Source organism: Hemicordylus capensis, chromosome 1, assembly GCF_027244095.1.
Source record: "Hemicordylus capensis ecotype Gifberg chromosome 1, rHemCap1.1.pri, whole genome shotgun sequence".
NCBI lineage: Eukaryota > Metazoa > Chordata > Lepidosauria > Squamata > Cordylidae > Hemicordylus > Hemicordylus capensis.
Genome location: NC_069657.1, coordinates 164,198,027 through 164,221,127, shown reverse-complemented (window position 1 = coordinate 164,221,127; position 23,101 = coordinate 164,198,027). Strand labels below are relative to the sequence as shown.

The window sequence follows — 23,101 nt, the reverse complement described above, 5'->3', positions numbered from 1 at the left end:
CTTGAGCCCTCGCCCCCCCACCCCACTCATTACAGAAGTGAGGGAAGAGAAGAGAGGGAGTAAAGAACGAAAACAAGGTTTTAAAAATATATATATTGATTGCCTCCTTTCCTCCCCAGATTTTTCAGATATTTTCCAGATATGTTAAACTAAATGCAGAGCGTAAAAAACACGGGACTTTTAAAAAAAAAGCCTAAATATATTAAATGGGAGGTGGGGGAAGAAGGACAATCGACATGTATCCTGAACACAATCTACACTTTATTTCAGACTACAGATTTCTGAACATAAGAAAAAAAATCTTTGGCTTGCAGCAAGGGGTTCAGTCTCGCAGTCTGTGGGTCATATTTGTTATTATTCTTCCTCAGAAAAAGAAACAACACACGCACGCACGCAAAACAAGGATAGAAAAAGGCACACACAAAAACACATGGGGAGTGGGCGGCGGGGGTGGACGGGAGAAAAGCAACGTTGGAGAGCGCCAGACACGTACTTCAGAACCAAGATGTTGGTGGGGGATAATAATTAAGAAAACAAACAGGGGGGGGGTCAAGACCAAAGAAGAAAGTGGGTGGGGGAGAGCACTCAACGGTTGAGCGAATAGAAAACGCTACACATTGTTATTTTTTTCTTACCTGAAATTAAATATATACAAGATCATACGATGTTTGGCTATATAGATAATTTTTGCAAGAGTTCGGGTTTGTTTGTTTTAAAATCGGAATCCTTATAACTATGAATAGACAATAAATTTGCTTCTGCTTCTTCTTCTTTAAATAGCACCCTTCTAAGTCCCCCTCAAACGTGTCATCGCGGTGAAGAAGTCCTTTTGTTTGTTTTGCGTTCCACATTGTCCTTTCCGTCGCGTAATGCTCTGACTTCCCTGGCGACCAAATTCATAATAATATTAGAATAATAATTAGAATAATAATATTAAGCATCAAAGCGTCTCTGGAGCAGGCAGTGGGCTCGCTCATTCGCTGTCCTCTTTGTCTTGCACGGTGGTGGTGGAATGATTGTATAGTCCTTGGGCCATAAGGTGGAGGGCGAGGCCGTTCTTGATGCCGGTGGCTTTCTTGATCTTGGCCCGCTTGTTCTGGAACCAGATCTTGATCTGCGATTCGTTGAGGCTCAGCTCCTGGGCCAAGGTCTGCCGCCTCTGCTCGGTGATGTAGCGGTTCGCCTGGAATTCCGCCTTGAGTCTTTGGAGTTGCTCCGCCGTGAAAGCGGTCCGCGGCCTCTTGTCTTCCTTCTCGTTCTTTTTCTTCTTCAGTTTCCTCGTGCGGGGACCTACAGAGGTGGGGGGGGAGAGAGAGAGAAAGACGCACACACACACAAGGGGAGGGGGGCAGGCACAGGAGTGGGGGAAAGAGGACAGCGGTTGCTAGATCAGAAGGATTCAAAAAACAAGGGGCTCCCGGAGCAGCTGCGGAGTTCTGAAACAAGGAGCAAATCCGGATGTTTCTGTGGGGTGTCATGTTCAGGAACAGGGGGCTCTCTTGTTTAAGAATAACGTGGGGATGCCCCTTTTCAAGGGGAACATCTGGCAGCCTTAAGAGAAGCAACGGATCTGGAACGGATCTGGTTGGATCGCTACACCTTCACCGCAAGTCTAGCCCAGTATTCAGTGTGAAAGCATTCCCGATCCTGTGCATATTTACTCGGAACTGAATCCCACTCGGTTCAATAGGCCTCACTCCCAAGGAAGTGTGCAAAGGATCGCATAACTTAGCTAACCTAAGTAGTCGCTCCAGGGGAAAACAAAGAAACACAACTATGCCACCCAAAGAAGAGAGCCACTAAAGAAAAGGAAAGTAGGGAGAAAAACCCCAAAGAGCTCTAACTAAGGGAAACTTTTGCTGGGAATGTGTTGCAGTCATTCGCACGCTTTTTCTCGTGTGGACCCAAATTGGATAGTTATATACCAAATCCAAAGCAATGCTCTACGTTGATATTTGTACTCTAGACAGCCTGATAAATAGATTGATAGGTAGAACAATCAGTTTATTTAGATTTATCAAGCTGGATGCATCTGGCAACACACACACACAAACACACACACACAGACATATACGCGCACAATTTTGTGTATTTTGTGTGTGTGTGGCGGGGGCGGGTGTCCGGTGTTCGCCGAACCACCCCCTCCTTGTAAAACACCTACAATCACCAAGTCTCTTAAAGGCAAATTTTCTTAACAGATATCAATTCCTTTAAAATAAAAATGGCCGACTGATTTAGTTGTGCACTCCATAAAAGGCTATCTATCTATCTATCTATCTATCTATCTATTAGAGAGGAAGGCCTTTGCTTTTTTGAGCAGCAGATATTTGTGTTAAGTCCTCTTCTGCCCTGCAATGCCATTAATATTGAGGGGAAAGTGCCCGATTCTCTAGTTTTTCCCATTGATAGGATAAACGCCATTTCCAGGGATGCAAGAGTTAAAAGCTATGTGTTAGAAAGCTCCCCAGGAAACATTTGCCAACGCCATTCATTTTCAATATACACAAATATAAAGACATGTTTGAAATACACAACACATTCCATCTATATATATATATATATATATATATATATATATATATATATATATATAAAATAATTAAGAAGGAATCCAAGATAAACACTGCAAGAGGTTTAAGACGTGGTTGCTGTTAGGGGTGGAGAAGGACAGCCTGACGGTACCACGAACAGACACAAAGAATAAGTTATCATCTCAAGCATTTCCCCTAAGGAGCCTAAGTATTTCTGGCGTCGGAAGAAACCTGGTTTTAAAATCTGTTCCTGTTTAAAGACAAACCCAAACTCTATTCATCCGAATCTAATTAAGGCATGCCCCAATTTACCGGCATGGTAAGTATTTTTTATTTTTATTTTTTTGGTCATTGATCTTTCATTGTTTTAATAGAGAAAAAATACCGGGATTTTAAAACTCAGCAAATAGAACTCGTAATATTTCTATCAACGGTCGATCGATAAATTCAAATGTATTTGAATTGCATTTATAACTTTCCCCACCCTCTTCTTCTAGGACCCTAACTGCACAGCGGACGAGCACTGCCTGACGCTCTAGTAATAAGCGACTTGGGAGACCGGCCTGGAGACGTCCTCTCGGTCGCCGGAGTCTGCCGCTTCTCCTACAAATGGTCTCTAAATACAGTGCATCTCCTGCGCAAGGGGGGGACTCCAAAGAGGAGTCCAGGACAGCAACCTGAAGACAGGGCCTCCATCCCTTAGATCAATCCCTTTTCAACCACGATCAAAAGGGTTGGGAGGTCTCCCCACGCCATCTTTGCTGGGAGAATTGGTGTATATGAGGGGCTTATGTTTAAGGGCAGAAATCCTGCCTCGGAGATTTTGTACCCAAGAATTGTGTTTCTTTAAAAGGAATGCAACCCACACACACACACACACAGAGACACTAGGCCTTCTTGCTAGAAATGGAGCGTGCTTCCTCCCAGTAGCCCTCCTGCCAATTTAACAACAGCACATCCTCGCCGTATGCGAGTTGAAAAAACAAAACGAAAACGAAACAGTCTCCCTAGCAATTCTGGGGCCTGGGATATAAAAGCAAATTATTCCCTGTGTCTCTCACTCGTGCTCTCCGATTTCGAACTTTTTAAAGGAAGAGACGTAGAAAAGAAAACAGCAGAAGTCGACCCGGTACTGGGGCTATACCAGCTGGGATTCCCCCCCACCCACCCACAGAGTGCAGGTTATGACCACTATCCGAACTCGTGAACCCGCCCGCGCCCCCTAGACTCAAGCTGGACCTCCCCTCGTATTGTTGTTATGGTTCAGATTCAGCGGGGGCATCTCCTTGTTTAAAAGCTTCCCTGTTTTCCTTTGCTGAAATCGATCAAATAGAAGTCATTTTAGGACTTCAGCCGCGGTTTGCAAGGGGCGGATGGAATCTAACATTAAAAATAACTCATATGTGGGTTTATGCATATTCTGAAAGGGGGCGTGTGTGGGGATTCCACGCATTTTTCTCTGTTTTAAAAAATGCTTTTAAAAGGAGTGGGGGGGAGGTAGGCTTTAAAAAAATGGGATAAAAAAGAGATCCATTGCGTTCCGGTTCCTTTCTCTCAGGATCTCCAGCTTTTGACTGAGGCCAGCCATTTCAACAAGGGGCCGAGGAGGAAAACTGTCTCCCTATCAGTAGGCCCCAATCTTAGGACTGAACACGACGAGCTTGTTTTAAGAAAACATCTTACCGGAATACCCACACACTATACACACACACAGTGTGTATGAGCGTGTGTATATATTCTTAATAGCAGACAGAAGGCTGTCTGAAACTCAGATTCAGATATAGGCATTTCCCCTTGCTTTACAGAAAAGAGCAGCAATGCTATTGCGTGTCCTAGCGCCCAGGTCCCCCTTTAAAAGGCTGCTTTGCGTCCTGTGTGTGGCTAGGAGGTGAGGATCCTTCTTCGCATCCTTTCCGGTTGGCAAGTGACACAGAGCATTCCAAGCAAGAGCCGAGCAGGTCTCTCGGGAAAGGCTGCCGAAGACTTTGTGTTTCTCTCTGTTACCAAGGTGGGTGAGGCAGTCCTCCATCAGACTGGAGATCCTCCAATATATTGTTACTATTGTTATCTAATGACAACACTGGAGCTTAGGTTTTGCTCCCGGCCTGGGTTACTTCTCTGTGGATATTCCTCACCCCGCGCACACACACACGTTTGCCTGGAAGGGTTTGCTGGAAGGAGAGGTTGGGGGCCCACAAGCTGGAATGGGCAGCTCTGGTCCCACCATGCAGCTTTTGTCAACACAGCTCAGCGCCGGCCTCCCAAACGTGGGGGATGCTTTCTGTGTGTGGTGGTGGGGAGTTTAACCCCCCCCCCCAAAGCTTTGCAAGGCAGCGGCCCTGGTAAAGAGTAATAAAATCATTGCACTTGGCCGCTGAAGGTAGAGCTGACAGCTCAATCACTCAATCAATCCGTTTAGTCAATCAAAGTGGCTTTTCTGAGTTTCAAGGAGCGGGGATGTGTCAATAGCGCCGTGATCGAGATGGCTGGTGCTGATAGCGCAGGATTGATCAATCGCCTGCAGAAAGGAGTTCATAAAGAGCGCCGGCCCGGACTGCGGGGGGCGGGGGGCGAGAGGAAGGAGAAGCCCGAGGGGATCGCAAACCTCCCACCAGCACCCAGCTCTGCAGCCTGCCTGGCCGGCCAGCCGCCAGATTCGTCCGCAGGCCTCGCTTTCTCGCCCGCCTGACGGAGTTTACGGGAGCGAAGAGCGCTCAAGGAGAGACCGCCTCGCTCCTTTTGCAGGCGCTTTCCTTGGCACTGACCCGGAGCGGCTCCCTCGCTCGACTCTTGCACGCGGTGGGCTGCGAAGTGATTCGGGGAGACCCCTCGCCTCCTGCCCCCCCTCACACAAACGCAGCACACACAGCTCCCCTCCTCCCCTTCGCTCCTGTTTCTGCTTCGCTTTCAAAGGAATCCAGATTCTCCAAAAGGCCTTTTCAGCGCCAAATCGAATATTCCCCCAAGCAGCAGCCAGTTCTGCTCTAAGCAAAAGAAGGCGAGCGAGGTTTCGGGCATTGCGGGCATAGGAGGAATTAATCTGAGAGAGCGATTTTAAATAGAGGGGACCTTTTAGCAGCAGCCAAAATACTGTGAAGTGGGGAAATCCTCTGCGCTAAAGGAAGGGAAAGACACAGCCGCAGAAGGCGGCCTAGGAGATGCATTTGATTTCTTTTCCACCTCGAGGAGGCCTCCATTTGCTTTTCAGAGAAGACCTTTTACCTCCCCATCTCTCTCTCTCTCTCTCTGACTCGCTTGCTCGCTCTCTCCTTTTCAGGCCCTGGTTTCTGTTAGTCCCATGCAACACGTGTCCCATTCTTTCCAGAATTCCTGGGCAACCAACAGCAATCATAAAAATCGACCCCATTAATCTGCAGCTACGTTTCCTCAAACAGCCTCGCCCCTCTCTCGCCTCTCCCCATCTGCAATTTCTCTCAAAACAAAAATAGGCAGAGCAAAACTATCTTGGGGGAAAGCACTCCTTTGTTTTTCTAACTGGAGGGTATCCCTGAGACGAGGAGGAAGGTCAGAAATGTCTCCACTGACCCCCCAATCGCCTCGTTGGTTTCTTGACCCGGCCCTCAACACCTTCACACGAAACTGAACTCTTCGCCCGCTATTCAACACTATGGCTAGGCTGCTGGATTGAACCCAGCCGCAGCTTACGGAGCACTGCCGCGAAAGGCGTTTCAGTGCAGCGGCTTTCTGGGCGCCTTGTTTGGGACCAAGGTGTTAATCCTGCAGCCTAGGCATATTGATTTGGAAGGAAGTCCCACCGTGACCGGTGGGGCTTACTCCCGGGTAAAAGAGCACAGGGCTGTAGCCTTAAATGCTGTTGAAGCCAATGTTGAAAATAGAAGGTTGGCCTATTGCATAGGAGCCAGCACTGGAAGTGTTGGTTGGTGGGGGGGGGGGCGGGGGGCAGGCGGGGATATACATCGAAGCAATAAAACAGACACCCCCAAATACTAGTCTAAATTGCTGCACGCTTTTAGGCCACATCTCACACCGCCCCCTTAATCCAGCCCAGCCTGTCTGATTTCAGGGCTACTCCGGAGTTTCCAAAAAAAGAAGAAGAAGAAAAGGGCTGTAGCCCCTTGCTCCTGGGAAGGCGCGGGCTGTAGGGCACCCCAAGGGACCTGCAGCCCGGTCCCACGCACGTTTACTCGGAAGTAAGCCCCTCGGATTTCCAGTGGGAGTGGTCCTCGAGGAAGCGAGCGGGCACAGGCAGGGCCGCAGTGCGCAGGGCTACGGCCACGCCGCTGCTCAAGCTCCGGGGGTCCCCGTAAGCAGCACAGTCACAGCCTAGAAGAGAGGGAGGGAATCTCAAGGCACGGAAGAGGATTCTTACCCGAGGATGGTCTGTCTGAATACCTAGTGCAGTAAACCCAGGCAGGCCATACCAGCGGCTGTTGACTATCGCTCTTGGCAACAGCTCCTCCATTACTGGCGCCCATGAGGAGGATGGTGGGGCTGGCGTGCTCCCCATACTTCGGCGGGTGAGTTCCACTCCCTTCCGAGCAGGAGGAGGAAGAGGAAGAGGAGGAGGAGGAGGTGGAGGAGGAGGAGGGGGGCTTGGCCGTCCCTACCGCTGCCTCCGCGGCGGGGCTCGCTTTGGAGGAGGCCGTGGAGGAGCTGTTGTCGTGCGAATCCGCGCTAAGGAGAGAGGAGGCCGGGTTGGGGGGCCTGCCGAGCAGTGGGTTGACATTTTCTCTACCTGAGCTGGCCGCGCGGTCTAGGTCTCTGTCCCGGCCGCCGCCGCCGCCGCCACCTCCTCCTCCTCCTCCTCCTCCGGCAGTCCCGGCGAGGATCAAGAGCTGCTCTTTCTTGCAGCCAAAGTCCGGCCTCAGGATGTTGTCGATGAAAAAGTTGGTGGTGCGGTGCTGCTGCGGCTGGGGCTGCGGTGCCTGCTGCTGGGGTGGCGGCCGCTGCTGTTGTTGCTGCTGCTGCTGCTGCTGCTGGGGAGGCGGAGGCGCCTGCTGCTGCTGCTGGAGGTGGTGGTGGTGGTGGTGATGGTGGTGGTGGTGATGGGGGAGATGGGGCAGGGAGACGAGGCAAGGCGCTGCCGGAGACAAGGGCGCGTGGCTCGGAGACACCGGGACGCTCTCTCCATCGCTGCTGCTGCTGCTGCCGCCGCTGCTGTGGCTATGGCTGTGGCTGGCGGGCGTCGGAGCAGAGTCTCGCTGACTTTTACTGTCCGTCTGCTCTTCCATAGTCAGCCGCCACCTCCGGAGACCGCTGCCTTTTTTCTCTCCCCACCCCACCTTCTGGAGTCCCCCCACCCCGCTGCCAGGCGGCGGTGGGATAGATGTATATATACGTATATATACTTTTTTCTTAAGAAGAAGTGGGGGAAAATAGAAAATACAAAATAAAATCCACTTGTTGGCTCGGAGCGGAATCTAGAGAGAGATATCCAAAGACTCAGACATTTGGAGGAGTTCGCTTTTTTTGCAGTTATCTTATATTTCCACTCTCTCTCCCCCCTCTCATGGGGGAAAAAGACCAAAACAAAACCAGCCCCCCAAACCCCTCCCCCCTCCCCCCAAGTCTTCTCACAATCTACCCATCTTTCTCCAAACGCTGCAGCTTTGGGGTTTCCCCAAGTGTCAGAATCAGCTTTGCCCACGGATCAGTCTTGGCAGATGCTTTAATCGCCAGCTTGCACGTGCATATCCCCCCCCCTTTCCCCACACTTCTCTTAATAAAAAAAAAAAGCAAAATCTCTGACAGCTCCGATCTTGCAACAAACTCTCCCTAAAAAATCTCTCAGCCACACTTTTTTCCCTTCCAACCGGAAGCACGTGAGGATGGCCCGCACGTGGAAAGAACCAATCGGCAGCCCAAGAACTCTGTGACGCCCCTGACGTCAGCCAATGAGCTGCATTGGAACTTTGCAGATACATTATCCAAGGGGCTGGCTAATTCAGAGCGAGCTTTGCGCATCCTTTCTGAACGCTGATTCTCAATCCCATTCCGCCGCCCCCCTCTCTCTGCAAGCCTGCGACTTTTCATCTAGTTTTCAAAAAGCAAATATCAAATCATCTCCTCAAATAACTTGTCCGAGATCCATACGATGACGTGTGTGTGTGAGAGAGAGTGTGTGTGTGTTTGTGTGTGTGTGTGACTTCTTCGAAGACTCGGGAAGGGAATGTGTAATGATAACCTTGCTGGGTTTTTTTTTGTTTGTTTAATATTTGAAGGGGTAGAATACTAAAGACAACTTCTCTGGACACTTTTAAATTTGTCTTCTAGATTATTTTTTAAAATTATATTAGATTTTATTTTTTTACATAATTAAACTGGATCAGAAAAAATATTTCCGGGTGCTAACTAATACCAGCTCAATTCCATCCTGATTTATCACATTAATGTAGGTGCTTTGAGGTTGGCTGTCTGGGCTGATATGGGCAACGAATGGAATCTAAAACAACCACATCGAGGCGCTTTGGCAAAAGGACTAAGGGCAGGATCCAGGCATAGTTCAGTGCTTTCCAGTTCCATTGGTTTAAAAGGGTTTAAGATTGCAGTGCAATCTTAAGCATTGTCACTCAGTAATAAGTCCCATCGAGTTCAAAGGGATTTGTTTCCAGGTATCTGGGGATACGATTGCAGCACATGCCTAAATCTGTGCCACTGAAAGTAGCAGAAGTTAAACGTGTTGAATTTTGCTTGGATCATGTGCCTGCCTGGTTTTTCGTAAAAGATGTAGGCTTGGGCAAACACCTTGGTCAAAATCAAGAACTTCTAGAAGTACTTCCCTCCCTTGTCACGGATAACTCTATAAACATGCAAACGCTACCACGACTAAGACCGTTTTCATACTTTAACAGGTGGGACTTCAAAGAAACCGGCGAGTCGCTAGTCATGTTGCTGTAAAGAACGGAATGTATTCTTAGAAAAGCCTGTAGATAAATCTACAGTTACAGAATCAAATGCTTATCAGCTGTTTATTAAATGTTTATAACGCAAGTGAGCTGCCAAAAATTCTCTCTCCCTCTTACACACACACATTGAATGGGCGAAATGCTTTCACCAGAAACAACACAACAATCTAAACACAGTCTCGAGCAGTTTATGCAGCCGCGGAGGCCTTCTTTCTAAACAAATAAGACTGTGTCGGTCCGGTCTTGCTTTGTGTTTGCTGCGTTGCTCCCTTGCTTTAATAATTTTGCATGGGTCATTTATTGCTTGCAATAATTCTCTCTCTCTCTCTCTCTCTCTCTCTCTCTCTCTCTCTCTCTCTCTCTCTCTCTCTCTCTCACACACACACACACACACACACACACTTCCTTTTGCTTCTCAAAACATTGTATTGGGAAGAACTATTAAAACTGTGTTTTAACTGGAGAAAAGCTACAAAAGAGTCACTGGGCCAGCGTAGTGGGATTTATAAGGCCCAGGCATTTTACCTTTCAAGGACTGTGCCTGTTTCAGGTGTCCATAAACCTTCTGAGAAGGCAGGCTGAAAGCCCTGCGAACCTGTTTTCAGGGGGGAGAAAAAGCGTGGTGGCACGTGACTTGATTTCTGGTTTCCCCCCAAAGAATCTCTCCCTACTTTTTCATAGGGACTGGTTTGCAGCTGACATATCGGATCATTTCAGCACACACACCCACACGTACGCATGTATATATAAGATAAACTGGTAGGCTTATATACACACAGGTAGGCATGTATGTATGCATATAATGAACTCGTAGGTTTATGTACCCAGATATGGATCTCACATTACTGAAATTCGGGAAAACCACACTCAAAAAGCGAATCAGCTGACCTCCAAGAGAGAGTCATTGTTCTTTATTAATTGAATTAAACTTTTCCCTGGAAAAAAGATTTCCATCGGTGCCTTGTTTGAGAAAGACACCTCACAAGGCCCATGTTTTTTAACCTGAGGGAAGCAACTTTCAAAGCAACTCATGATTAAACACACACACACACATACAAAACAAACAAACAAAAACGCTAAGCCATACACTGGCATAGGAGAATCAACCAATACACACACCCATACATACCACCACCACCCTCCATTAAATGGCTGTTGAACATCTGGCCATTCCCAATCTCCTCTCATTTAGTCGCCCCTAAAATTGGGTTTTATTTATATTTTAGTTCGCCAAAGGAGGGGGGGAGGACCAAAATTGAAATCTTTATCCCAAAAGCGAGCGTGGGTACTTAATTAAATTCTAATTAGGACACTATCAATATCCCATTTAGCTGCGTAGCCTTTGTGTGCCTCAGTCCCTTTCAGAGCCGTAAATGGGGGCCCGCCGCCTTATCTCGCCTGCAAAGAGACGCCTTGAGAAGGGCTGCGAAAGATAATTTATAGGTTTTAATTACTCTTCATTCCGCCTGATCAGCTTGGCGTTCATCAGAAGACGGCGAATAAAACCTGGTCAAAAAGCACTGTCACTATTCCCTGGCACGGCGCTTAATCAAAGTAAGCAGGGCCCCTATTACACGCTGCGCGCCTCTCCACGTAATTTCCCAGCTGCTGATAAAGCTGGTTGAATAATGCTGCAGTCCTTCGGAGACACCATTTACAGAAATGACTTTATTGACGGCTTAACGTCGGTAATTCATTTTACCTTTCATGGAGTGGGAGCCCGGATTTGTTACAGTAATGGGATGATAAATGCGCTGGCGGCCCCATAGCTTTGATTAGGCACAGGAATACACACACACACACACACACACAGAGGTACGCACCATCCCGAAATGGGCCCAAACTGGGAAGCGAGAGAGCTGGGCAAGGCAAACGCATGGGCTGCGCCCAGGACGGATAGAAGGCAGGCGGGGAGGAGAGAGCCTCCTCCGCTCACCTGGCGAGCTCGAGGGGCTGGCTGAAAGTTCAGCTCCATGCCAGGGAAAAGGGGGAAGCGGGTGCTGCGGCTTTTGGGGCACTCCTGCTCCCGCACAGGCATCTGCGAGGTGTCTGGGCCCTTGTGGGTCTCAAAAAGAAGAAAGGAGGAGATTCCGAAGTGGGTGGGGTGGACACGCATCTTTGCCATGATGTGTGCCACGCTCTTTAACTCGCTGTTCTTGCAAGTGAGCTGGGAAGGCCGCTGACTCCATCTCTGAACTAGGAACGAAACAAACAAAGTCCCCCCCCCCGCCCCTTTACTTCCACGTTTACCTTCTTTTATATTTTGCAAAGAAACTGGGAGATCATCATCATGATCATCATCACCACCACCACTATAGTTGTTTCCTGCTTCCTGTTCAAGAGGCTTGAACGGGATTTTGATTCTTTCTAAACTGTTCCTGCTGGACTTTCCCTCCAGGAGACAAAGAAGGACCGAAATACCCGTGCAGGAAAAGAAACAGCTCTTTAGAAATATATCTGCTGCGCCCATTCTAATAAGCCGTGGCCTCGTGGGTTTCCTCTCTCCTTCCTTCTTCATAGGTTATTTGAAGAGAGTGCGTTCCTAAAGGGAAATGGAAAGTTTGTTGCAACTCAGATCATGGGCAATAAAATTAAATGGCATGACATCAACTCAAATGTGGCTTCGGTTACTTAAACGAGAAGCTCCCCCAAAAAGCAGGAAGGAAGAGTGAGGGGAAGTGAAGGAGCCGCGGACCAGCGTCTCGGCAGTCTTCGAGGAAGAAAAGAGAGAGGTGGCGGCGACTGGGCTGGCGTTTGTTCCTTGGTGTGTTTTGACTCGAGTGCTTGCTTCGGCCTGCACATGCTTGTATGGACGACGGACTCGTATTGCAGTAGGAATCCAAAGTCAACCCTTCGGGGTGTGTGTGTGTGTGTGTGTGTGTGTGCGCGTTGCTTTTGCATCTCGCAAGGCTAGCCTTGCACTTTCTGTTTGGGAAGTATCTATCGCCGTCTTTAATATACACGCTGATAATCCTATTTCTAGGGCCAGATCAGATCTGATTGGGGCCTTTGGTGAAGGGCATAAATGAGTTGTTGCAATACAATGGATTTCATCCTTCCTACAGGGACTGGCTGACCAGAGGTTTTGTTAAAAGTGAATGCGAATAGATTTCTCCTACAAGTACGGCATTATTATTATGAACTGGAAGGTCAGACTATACATTCCGGGTCCCCAAAGCCTATAGACCCGGCGAAATGCACGGGGATCCGACGTCATTGTACCTGACAATCTTCTCAATAGACTAATTCAATTAGCGCTCGGGGGATTCAGTCTTCATTCCACAGCCAGAAAAAAAGAAGCGCGGGGTGGGTGGGGGAGACTTGCCTATATCAATTTTTCGGGAACCAATCGGGGGGACATGCAGGGGTATCTATGGCATAACTGCAAGAACCAGATCCACGTGGAAGGGGATTAGACTGCTGCAATTCGGATTGGAAGAGTTCTGACGCCAACATACACAAAACACAAACCACAGATCCCTCCTTCACACATGTATTCTCTCTCTCTCTCTCTCCCTCTCTCTCTCTCTCTCTCTCTCTCTCTCTCTCACACACACACACACACACGTTTTCCATCCAGATCTTCAGAGGCTAGGGCCCTGTTATGATCTGATGTTTTGTATGGAAAACATCCCCAAAAGAAATGTGGGAATCGGCAGTATAATAAGGAATAATGACTTAAAATCAACTGCTCCTTTAAAGCACGTTTTCTTTTTTCCCCTCTCTTTTTTTTTATGACCCTCTACCAAGGACATTTTCCAATACCAGCCGAAAAACAGGATCGAAGGAGATGAAGAGAAGATTCCGAGAGTGGTTATACAGTTTTGCTTCTTAAACACATGAAGCAAGTGGTGTTTCAGGGGGAGTGCCACTGGCATTTTAGAGCCTTGCCATCTCCCTCCCCGCCCCCGCCAAGACCCGGAGTTCTCTCCAAGTTACAGACCTCCTACATACTCCTTCCGAGAAAGGGTGGGGGAGCCCCCGTCCTTTCCTTGCCCTCCCGCCCTCTCTCCGGAAGCAGACCACGCCGCCACCTGAGTGAGCCGCCTTACCTCTGGCACAGGAAATGTGTCTCCTTTGCTCGGCTCTCCCCCAACAGAGAGGGCATCCGAAGTGGCCACACACGCCAAAGCCACGTCCTCCTCTCCAGAGGCGACCAGACCCTCTCCTGGCATTCTGCAGCCCAGCTCGCCTCCCCTAAACAATCTGGTTTAAGTTACTTGGGATACACAGACAGGTTCCTCCGAGCCGCTTCGCTCCGAACCGTGGCAGGCAGGGACTTCTTCCCCTCCCCTTTCCCGCTTTCCTTCGCTTGCCCACTGTGGAAATGTGGCTTGATTGTGGGGGCGGGGGGTGGCCATCCCAGAGAGTGGCTTAACCCTGGTCACATACACACACGCGCACACACACAGAGAGAGAATTCTAACGGTGTCTATCGCCGTGATCTTACGGCAAAGCAGAGGCGGGCGGGAGGGGTTGCTGGCGGGGAATGGGGGCAATCAGCTAATAAGTTGGGGGGGATTCGTTTTTGCAAAATCTCGGGGCTTTGTCTCCGGACCGGAGGGTGTTGATTAGATGGCAGAAGCTTTGATCACTGTAGTGCCTTGTTGCAGACGGGAGGAGGGGGCAGCTCCAGATGACTGCTCTCTCCCTCTCGCTCGCTTCCCCCCCCCCACTTCTGAAATGGCAGGGATGTCTACTGTTTAATAATGGGCGAGGATTACCTTTGCAATGACTTGTTTCTGTGTGACAGGAGCAGAAGGTGCCCTTCCATCCTCCCTCCACCCCCCGCCCCCAGCTGGGGAAGAATCCTTTGTGCCCTCCAGCTCGGGGGAAGTTCCATCCACTTCCACCGTCAGGAATGCGGCTCCCAGCACTTTTCCTGGCGAAGGTGGGAGGGGATAGTAAATGCATCCTTAAAGTTGCAGGTGCTGCTGCCCCCCCCGTCGACATTGTAGGGGGGGAGGGAATCTGAAGGAATATGCGTGCAAGATCTGTGCAATTATATTAGATAGATAGATAGATAGATAGATAGATAGATAGATAGATAGATAGATAGATAGATAGATAGATGCATTCTTATATACATGACAAATAACAGGCATTTTATTTACTTATCGATCGATATGTGGCGATAGATCGAGGCATTTTATGTACCTATCGATATGTATGGATCGATAGAAGGCTGCACGCACACACTCCTTTGCAAATTCATCACACAGAAAATAAACGCAGCATCAAGAGGAAATCAAAGGAAAAGTGGAACTGATTTGTATATCACATTTCTTTCCAAATCTGGACAACACCAAAGATAATAAAAGGAAATATAGAAGCCTGAAAATCTGCTCCTAACTACTTTCTCAATTAGAACTGTGCACGCGGTAATTTCTTGCAGGATTGCGCCTTAAATCAATCAATCAGTCGATCCGTAGAGTTGGATAAAATATAATGGACTAGTTCATTCATTAACATGGTCTCCCAGCGCAAACGAGACATTTGTTTGTTTTAAATTTAAGATCTAATGAAATATGTAGAAATTTTATGTATCAATCAAACTATCTGGCTAAAGAGAGGAAGCGAGGGCAGAAAGACATATATGTATTCTTCCACATTAATATCTAGTCTTGTCTCCTAATACCTAAACATGTACGTGTATATTTTTACATACATAGCGTAATAAATAATGGATCTAAGCAGGTAATATAGCCATATACTTGCACATGATAGGAAATTTAAGAAACTGTCTTATATCCATATTCATATTTGTTAGATGAAAAGATCTATAGATAGATAGATAGACAGATAGATAGATTTTGATATATCCCGACTGATACATTGCTATCTATCGAGTGAGTGAGTGGGAGAGATTAAAAAACAGGTATATGTTAATAGGATGTGAGGATGCTTCGAAAGATGTAAAACATATACAATTACATGTCAGCCATCTTTCTCTTTCTCCTCTCTTTCTCTTTCTCTGCTCTGTCTGCATGTCTACAAGTTTACAAGCCGTCCCTCTGATCCACAGCTAACATGTGAGGGGTTTATGCTGGGACTCTCTCCTGGATTGCAAAGGGACTGGATGAGACTGCAGTGCTGCTCAGCATAATTGCCAGGAAGCGGGTCCCACATTGCATTCAGTGGGACTTGTTCCAACAAGACATTCAGTTTGGGGCGGGCTTCAGAAGATCCGAGAAAGACCTTCGACTAGTCACGTCACGTGAATCTAGTCGCAGGGGTCTACATCTCTCTCTAGGCAGTCTAGACGATGCAGATGAACGTGGTTAAGCTCGTGTATTCCGTTGGTGCTGTGACCAAAAAAAAAAGAGGCGGGAGGAGGGTGGGGAAGTCAAATCACCCCCTTCTCCTTCCCATTACCGGAAGCCAAACAAATCTTCTGCCCGCTCTTGGATGCTGCCACTCACTTCTCTCTCATAAGCTTGCATGGCCGGGCTGAGGCTTGTGGTGGGGGTACCCCTTTATCACTCTTTAACCAAGGCAGAATAGAGGAAGGGGCACTTGGGCACTTGGGGGGGGGAGCACTCATCCAAACGGAGAGACAGGGTGAAGGGGAGACACGGGATGGTGGCCCAGAATGGTTGTGCCCCAAATCTTCCAACCGCCTCTGGGGATTTCGTTGTCTTTGCCTTCCAGACAAGCCCATGCACACATGGAAGAGGAGGCCCGAGGGGGGCAGGTGCTCTCTTTGCCCGTGTGGACCCCCGACCCTCCACGCAAGGCTTGGTTGGAAGCTAGATAGGATGGAACGCAGGGGACTCCACTTGCAAGGAGGACACAGAATTGGGGTGGAGACAGTGGCGCAAATCAAGTGGAAATCAACCCTCCTTAGTTAACCGTATGGCCGCTTTGGGAAGCGGGGGTGGAGGGGGGGAAGGACCCTGGATCGGTTGCTTTCCTCAACCCCTCCAGAGAAGTCTTGAGCAGCGCTTCTGCCATCGGAGAAATGCGACCCAAACAGAACGCCGCCTCTGTGGCATGTCCCAGAGAAGCCGCAGAGGCGCGGGAGGGGAGGGGGAGGTAGTGGTGGTGGTGGTGGTGGTGGTAAGGGTTCCGGGAGCAGAAAGGAGCGGGACAACAGTTCTGCCTCTGCCTCACAACCTCCTTTCCAAAGGGAGACTTTTCTGTAGTCCACATTCATTCTGCATTTCTAAATCGGACTGGGTGACCTGAGCGGATAATGTCTGGAGTGGGCAAAAGAGTGGCTCTTCCCCGCCCCCGACTGTGCAAAGAAGGCCCCTTGGGCAAGAGAGGCGGCGGACTCCATCGGAGGCGCTCTCTTCCTGGGAGTATTTTAGGCTGACCTTCTGCCTGCGCCCCTCGCCTTCCTTTCCCACCCCAGACCATGCCTCCAGTGTAACTTTGCAAAGCTGCGAGAAATGACGAGGAAGAAGCGGGGTGCGGGGGGAGGATGGTGTGCTTATTTTTCAAAACCGAAGGTTATGACAAATTTTGCACTACAGATACTGGAGAGGGTCGAGAACTTAGAGTTTGGGTCTTCCCCATCACTCAGATCAAGGAGATTTGTGATTACTTTGTTGTGATTACTTTGTTGTTGATTGTGTGTAAAAACACATGCTTTTATTATTTTTTTTACTGGGAGGGAGGCAATACCCAGATAGGGTATTAATGGAGAAATTAGTTTCCCGTTGGCGGGAGCGGGGGACACCTTTGGCATGCAACCTGATCTTAACGTACTTTTATTCCGAAGTGGGTTCGGTGGAACTTATTCACAGGTAAATCATCTAAGCACTGAAACTTTAAACAGTAGTGTTTAAAGTACACACACACCCCAAATTCTTTTATCAGTGAAAGGCATCGGGACCTAAGTATGTAGTATGCCTCTCTGGGCTCCTTGGAAGAAGAGCGGGATATAAAATGTAAAAAATAATAAATAAATAATAAATAAAATATATTGAAATAAATAAATATATTCATGTGCACTATATATTTTGAAGTAAGCGCCATTAAAATTAGTGGGATGCTTAGGCTGTGGTGAGGGGAGGTCCAAAGTGTGGGTCCGTGACTTTGTCCTGAGAAGATCCAGGTTGTAATTTGGCGACAATTCCGGTCATTACCCCCTGCGGAAACCTCTGTGATGCCTTCTAACAAGCATTCAGCTTCCTCCCTCCCGCCCTGAAGCGACTAAAAAGTGTGTGTGTGTGTGTGTGTGAAGATTTAAGTGTGGGAAGGGAATGGGGAGCCAAACACCGAGGGACTATTTCCATAGGTGACTATGGGCCCAATAGAAAGTGAATTCTATTAGCTAAGCTAACTACCCTATGCAGACTTCCCCCACGTTTCACAGGAGTAACCGCGTTAGTCTGGGGCAGCACGCACACAAAAAACCCGAAGAATTCTGTGGCACCTTAAATCTTTCTTATAAGTATTCCCCCGTGGGACTTACAAGAGAATCTATGTTTAGACATTGGAGGTTTCACATGGATGTCAAAGGAACAGATCTCACACTACAAAGTTGGGATCCATACATTAAGACGGAAATATGTGTGTGCTTGCAATGTATGTTGCCAATTCTTCATTTGTTCTGAAATTAACTCGCCCATGATGGGCCTGGGTGGGGCAATAAAACGAAGCAGCACTTAGGAAAACTGCCACATGGCTACAAGGGGGAGTCAACAGTACAAGTTCCTGAACCTGGAGGAGACCCCCAGGAAACTTCTTTTATTTACGGGACTGATCTGAATGAGAATCTGGCACCTTGGAAGAGATCAAACAGCATTTCCGGCGGAGTGGACATCCACTCTCCTCTCTTTGGAGTTCCAATTCCAAATACAAGACCTGGAACTAAATGCCTCGCATTTAAATAATTCTGGAATGTCATTTGCATAATACACCTTACTAATTGTCATTTGCATAATACACCTCCGACTGGATTAATACACCCAATATCCCGACTTGAATCATGCACCTCCAACATCAGGGCTGAACAAACACATTCCCTGAGATGAAACCCCACACTTCCCAACTGGACTTTCTCCCAAGTTCGCCTGCAGTCCCATATACCCTTGTTGGGACTACTTGAGAGTAAATATGCATGAGGTCACAAACGGTAAGCGCGCCGAGGATCGCAGGTTTAACTTCCATATCCACCCCCACTCCCTGTCCCAGCTCCAATTACAATTTGATCTGTCTCTCCATGCATCCGGTTGTCCGTGTTTGGGACTGACACTGTGTTCTACAGTCAACAGGGACTATTGCCAGATAATGAGAATAGATAGATAGATAGATAGATAGATAGATAGATAGATAGATAGATAGATAGATAGATTGCTGTTGTTAACCCCTGCTTAGAGTCGTTTTCTAGCTGTCTGGAGACGCGGTAGGGAAAACATTGAAACTTCCCAGCCGACAGTGTTCTGCTAGAGCCCGAAAAGAGGCGAAGCCGGCGTTTGGTCCCGAGGCAGGACGCGAGCTGTGAGTGCTGCCCAGCGGCTGTCGCCAGAACTGGGTCGCCTTCGGGCCGGGAGCGCGGCTCTATGCGAGTCACGTCCCTCACCGGCTGGAACTAGGACGGGTCTCCTTTAAAAATGGTTATGCAAAAAAGTCTGGGACGTGCTCTCGGAGCGAGAAAAGGCGGCCCGCGAAATATTACAGCCCAAGTCAATAATGGACGAGGCGATTAAGAAGCTCATCTCCCAGGCAATTATTTCAGTAATTGGAAAAAGCCCTCCCCCCCACCCCCACCCCCCGCGTTTCTCAAACGAGCCACAAGTCAAGAAAGACCAAATGCAAATCTGGTGCTCCTGGGCGTGGGGGACTGGAGTGGTTTCGGACGCGGGCACTGCTGGGCATGGGCGGTGTGGCCCGCCACCGGGTCCCCCAGACTGCAGCCTCGCCGGATTTCTGTTTCCGGCACTCTGCGTGGCGCAATTTCGGGAGACCTGGGGAGGCTTTTCCTTGAGCTGCTTGGACTATGATGGAGATGCCCTCCAAAGGGTCCCCAAACACAGCCAGGCAGTCCCCTGGACAGCCTCTTCCTTCCTTTCCTTCCTTCCTTCTCTTTCTTTCGTTTACCGTTCCCAGTTTGGTAGGGCATGTGGGTGGGTGATCGCCTCGTCAAAGAAGCGGAACCCGGAGTGTATCTTAAAGGTCACAGGGTGGGCGGAAGAAGAGTCAGAGATGTTGGTTTCCTGTCTGCTCGAAATATCGTTTGTATTTGTAATTGTTGTTGGATGTTTAAAAACCAATACATTGTGCTTGGGGGGGGGGGAGAGGATGGGGTAGTCACCTGAAACGAAGAAATGGGGGGAGATCAAGGGAAGCGGTGGTATCTATTCCGAATCATTTGCATTTAGGGGCTGACTGACTCCCGCCCCCCACCCAGATTTCCGCCCTCCGCTGGACACTTCAGCGTATTATCTGTATTATCCAGCACTTGCTTTCCTCTTCATTTTGCATCCGGTTTCTCAGTTTTAAGTTTGTCTCACAAAGGAATATATCTAGAATATCGATCTGATTCCTTTTATTCTGGAAGTGGTTCCAGTTGACACTATTTGCAAGGGGAAAGCGCCACCTCCTGGTCAATCGTAGAGAGACGAAAAGGTCTTTTAAACGACTAGAGAGCTGAAGTTTAGTGGTTCGGGTTTTTTAAAAAAAAAGTCCTTTTGGGACGGAAGAAAAGTCTCTCGGATATTTGTGCTGGCCCTTTCCGTCACTTTAGGGTTCCGGAAACGGATAGGTGCTGTCATAAGTGCTATGTAATTCCTTTTAAGAAAGTATGGGTCCACCCACTCCACCAAAAAGATGAGGATGGAGAATTAAGTGCCTTGTATACATCTTTTTGAGTTCATCGTAGTTTATTCCTTAAACTTTCTGAGTGGCTGGAGGGAGTAAGGATTGGAAAAAGGACAACGTTGTTTAGGAAGCACACCAAATACTGAATCACCCTTGATTGGAGACAATCGTGTTTGCTCGGAAAGGTTCCACTGGACCCAACAGAGCTTACTCCCAAGTAGGTCTGCGTAGGATTGCAACTTTTGTCCATTTCAGGGGAAAAATGAATGTCTTCCAAGTTTTCTCCGAGGTGAAACCTGCTTTCACACCTCAAGTTGCAATCCTCCTGGGAGCAAGCCTCCTTGAGCTGATCCCACTGGGGTTTACTTGTGCGTAAACGTACATTTCTCAAATGCTTTTACTTGGAAGTAAATTAGGAGCCCTGCCGATCCGATCCGAATTTCGATCCGAATTTACTGCCGCCTAAGTCTGTTAAAGGAAGAATAGATCAGCTTCAGTAGTGCGCTGGGAATATAAACAGCGATCGCTCAGCAATGATCCAGACTTATTTTGAATTATGAACAATTATGAATTGATCCTTCAGTGAGGTCACTCTTAAGATTTCAGATGGCTGAAAACAAATGAGGAACGAATGCATCACTTTGTAATTCTGCCAACTGCACATCTAGCACAGAAAATAATAATGGACTGCGGTGTTTTGTGTTGTGTTGTTTTATGTCTTATGGGGTGATCTACATGCCGCTGAATTGGCCTCCCGCCCTTCTCTGCGGAGTGTAATGAACTGCGCTCGAACACCTCATTCTTAGAACACGAATTCGTCTCAAGTTCACCAGAAAGTCTGCGCGGCCGATTTCAACGTGGCCTGATGGGCACCTGTCAACAAAACAAAACGGAGCCACTTGATCTGTGCAGAAGCGCAAGGCAAGCGCCCAGCGACACGTCGAAAGAGGGTGCGCTTGTCCTTGCCCGCGCAGTGCTAGCAAGCCAACGCGGCTCACTTGGGAAGGACCAATCCGACTCTCGTGTTGAAGCTCAGAGCGCGACACGGGAGGCGCGGGAGTCGGCAAGTCCGGCTTGTTTGGATGCCCAGAGAGCTACATGGATTAAGGAGAGAGCGACCGGGGTAACGAGTCGCTCTCCACGCACGCCTTGTTCTGTATAGGCCCGTTGACCAGCGGCCCATTCACGTGTACAGCTCGCATGCTCCAACCAAGCACACTTTAGGGTCACCCGAGTCTTCCAGAGAGCAATCTCTACACTCCAATCCTAAACATATGCCCCCATTTAGGTGGCGATCCTACGCACTACCCAATGCATGCTGTTCACTCCGAAGTAAATCCCCCTGAACTCCGTGGAATTGACTCCCAGGTAAGCGTACCTAGGGCTGTAGCCGTCTCAGGCAGCAAAACCCTAAGCACGTTTTCTCCAAGTGGGGGCCCCGTAGTCTATCTTGCTGAGGCGGGAGAGCGAAACCAAGCGGCGCCTCACCGAGGGAAGGAGCAGGTCGGGGTGGCTGGTAGGCTGGATGCCAAGACAACGGACGAGTCCTCACGTCTGGGAAAGTGAGATGGGAAGTTGGGGGGGAAGGAAGACTGCTTGAGACTCCGGCTCATCATGCGATGCAACTCCACCGGTGCCAGCTCATGACAGTATCGGCTGCACTGGGGTGTGTGGAAGGGGGTGTTCCTAAGGGAGAGGAGACAGAAACGCACCTCGGCTGGTCGGACATCCCCCTGTAGGAGAGACAGTGCAGAGGTGTAGGTACACCTACATGCTTTTGTGTGGATGGACCTGTGTTGATGTTAAAAGTGAACCTGGGTACAGACCTTCTCAAACACAGGTATAAATATTCCCACGAACATACCGTATGAATAGGGCTCGAATCCTGGTATCTGGTGTTGAAATACAGTCATGGGGTGCTGACACTCAAGTTAAGGTTGAACGTGAAATAAGATGGGGAGGCTTTCCTCTCTTTAATAGAAAAGATTTCCCGATTCCCGATCTTTTCAACCATTTTAGGAGGAATTGAATTTGTATCAGCTGAAATGGACAGCAGCTGAAATGCTAGTGATGCCGAGGACCAGAATAGTTTGCACGGCAGTTCAAGCAACAGTGGCTATTCACATCCCCTCAGACTTTTGTAGTGCTTGAGTGAAACGCTCAGCTCAGGACCTTTGACTTGAAACACACAAAAAATCCCAGAGTTGTTGAGCTGGTCTGGTGGTAGCAAATATGATGTCCCCTTAGCTAAGCAGGGTCCACCCTGGTTGCATATGAATGGGAGACTAGAAGTGTGAGCACTGTAAGATATTCCCCTCAGGGGATGGAGCCGCTCTGGGAAGAGCAGAAGGTTTCAAGTTCCCTCCCTGGCTTCTCCAAGATAGGACAAGATTTTTTTATTGAACCAACAAACTACCAAAGCATACAGTACGTTGCCAAAGCACAATTATATACAAAGTGGTTGTTTGTACATGATATATCTACAAAGATTTACACACAAGGATTTGGAAACCCACAAGGTTATGAAGTATATGCAGGTAGTACTGTAACTCGGGGGTGGGGGATTTCAAGGCACATCAGGTAATGGGGGGGCGGTTTATGTCCGACGTCAAGATAGGGCTGAGAGAGATTCCTGCCTGCAACCTTGAAGAAGCCGCTGCCAGTCTGTGTAGACAATACTGAGCTAGATAGACCAATGGTCTGACTTGGTATACGGTAGCTTCCTATGTTCCTGTGAATAATCTTTCATGTGCATTGACTTGCGGGGCAAAAGATCCAGCTGGGTTCTCCGGGACTTCCCACTGAAACCACTAAACAGATGGCTGAAAGCAGAATGGTTTTCGCTCTTCTGAGGCTGCAGTCGCATGCATGCTGACTTCGGAGTAAACAGCATTGTTACTGTTGAGCAGGCAT

General features: G+C 48.5%; 1 protein-coding gene across 2 annotated transcripts; it reads right to left on the bottom strand.

Moving 5' to 3' along the window:
• Positions 1 to 241: 241 nt before the first annotated feature.
• Positions 242 to 8,035, bottom strand: EN1 (engrailed homeobox 1). Of its 2 annotated transcripts, none has more exons than XM_053283921.1 (2): positions 6,883 to 8,035; positions 242 to 1,290 (listed from the first exon to the last, which is right to left on the bottom strand). In XM_053283921.1, exons 1-2 carry the CDS (start codon positions 7,742 to 7,744, stop codon positions 974 to 976), a joined length of 1,179 nt encoding a protein of 392 aa, XP_053139896.1. In that variant the 5' UTR covers positions 7,745 to 8,035; the 3' UTR covers positions 242 to 973. The 2 variants fall into 2 exon arrangements, with proteins under 2 accessions (XP_053139896.1, XP_053139897.1); XM_053283922.1 differs by having other exon boundaries at positions 7,249 to 8,035.
• Positions 8,036 to 23,101: the final 15,066 nt, after the last annotated feature.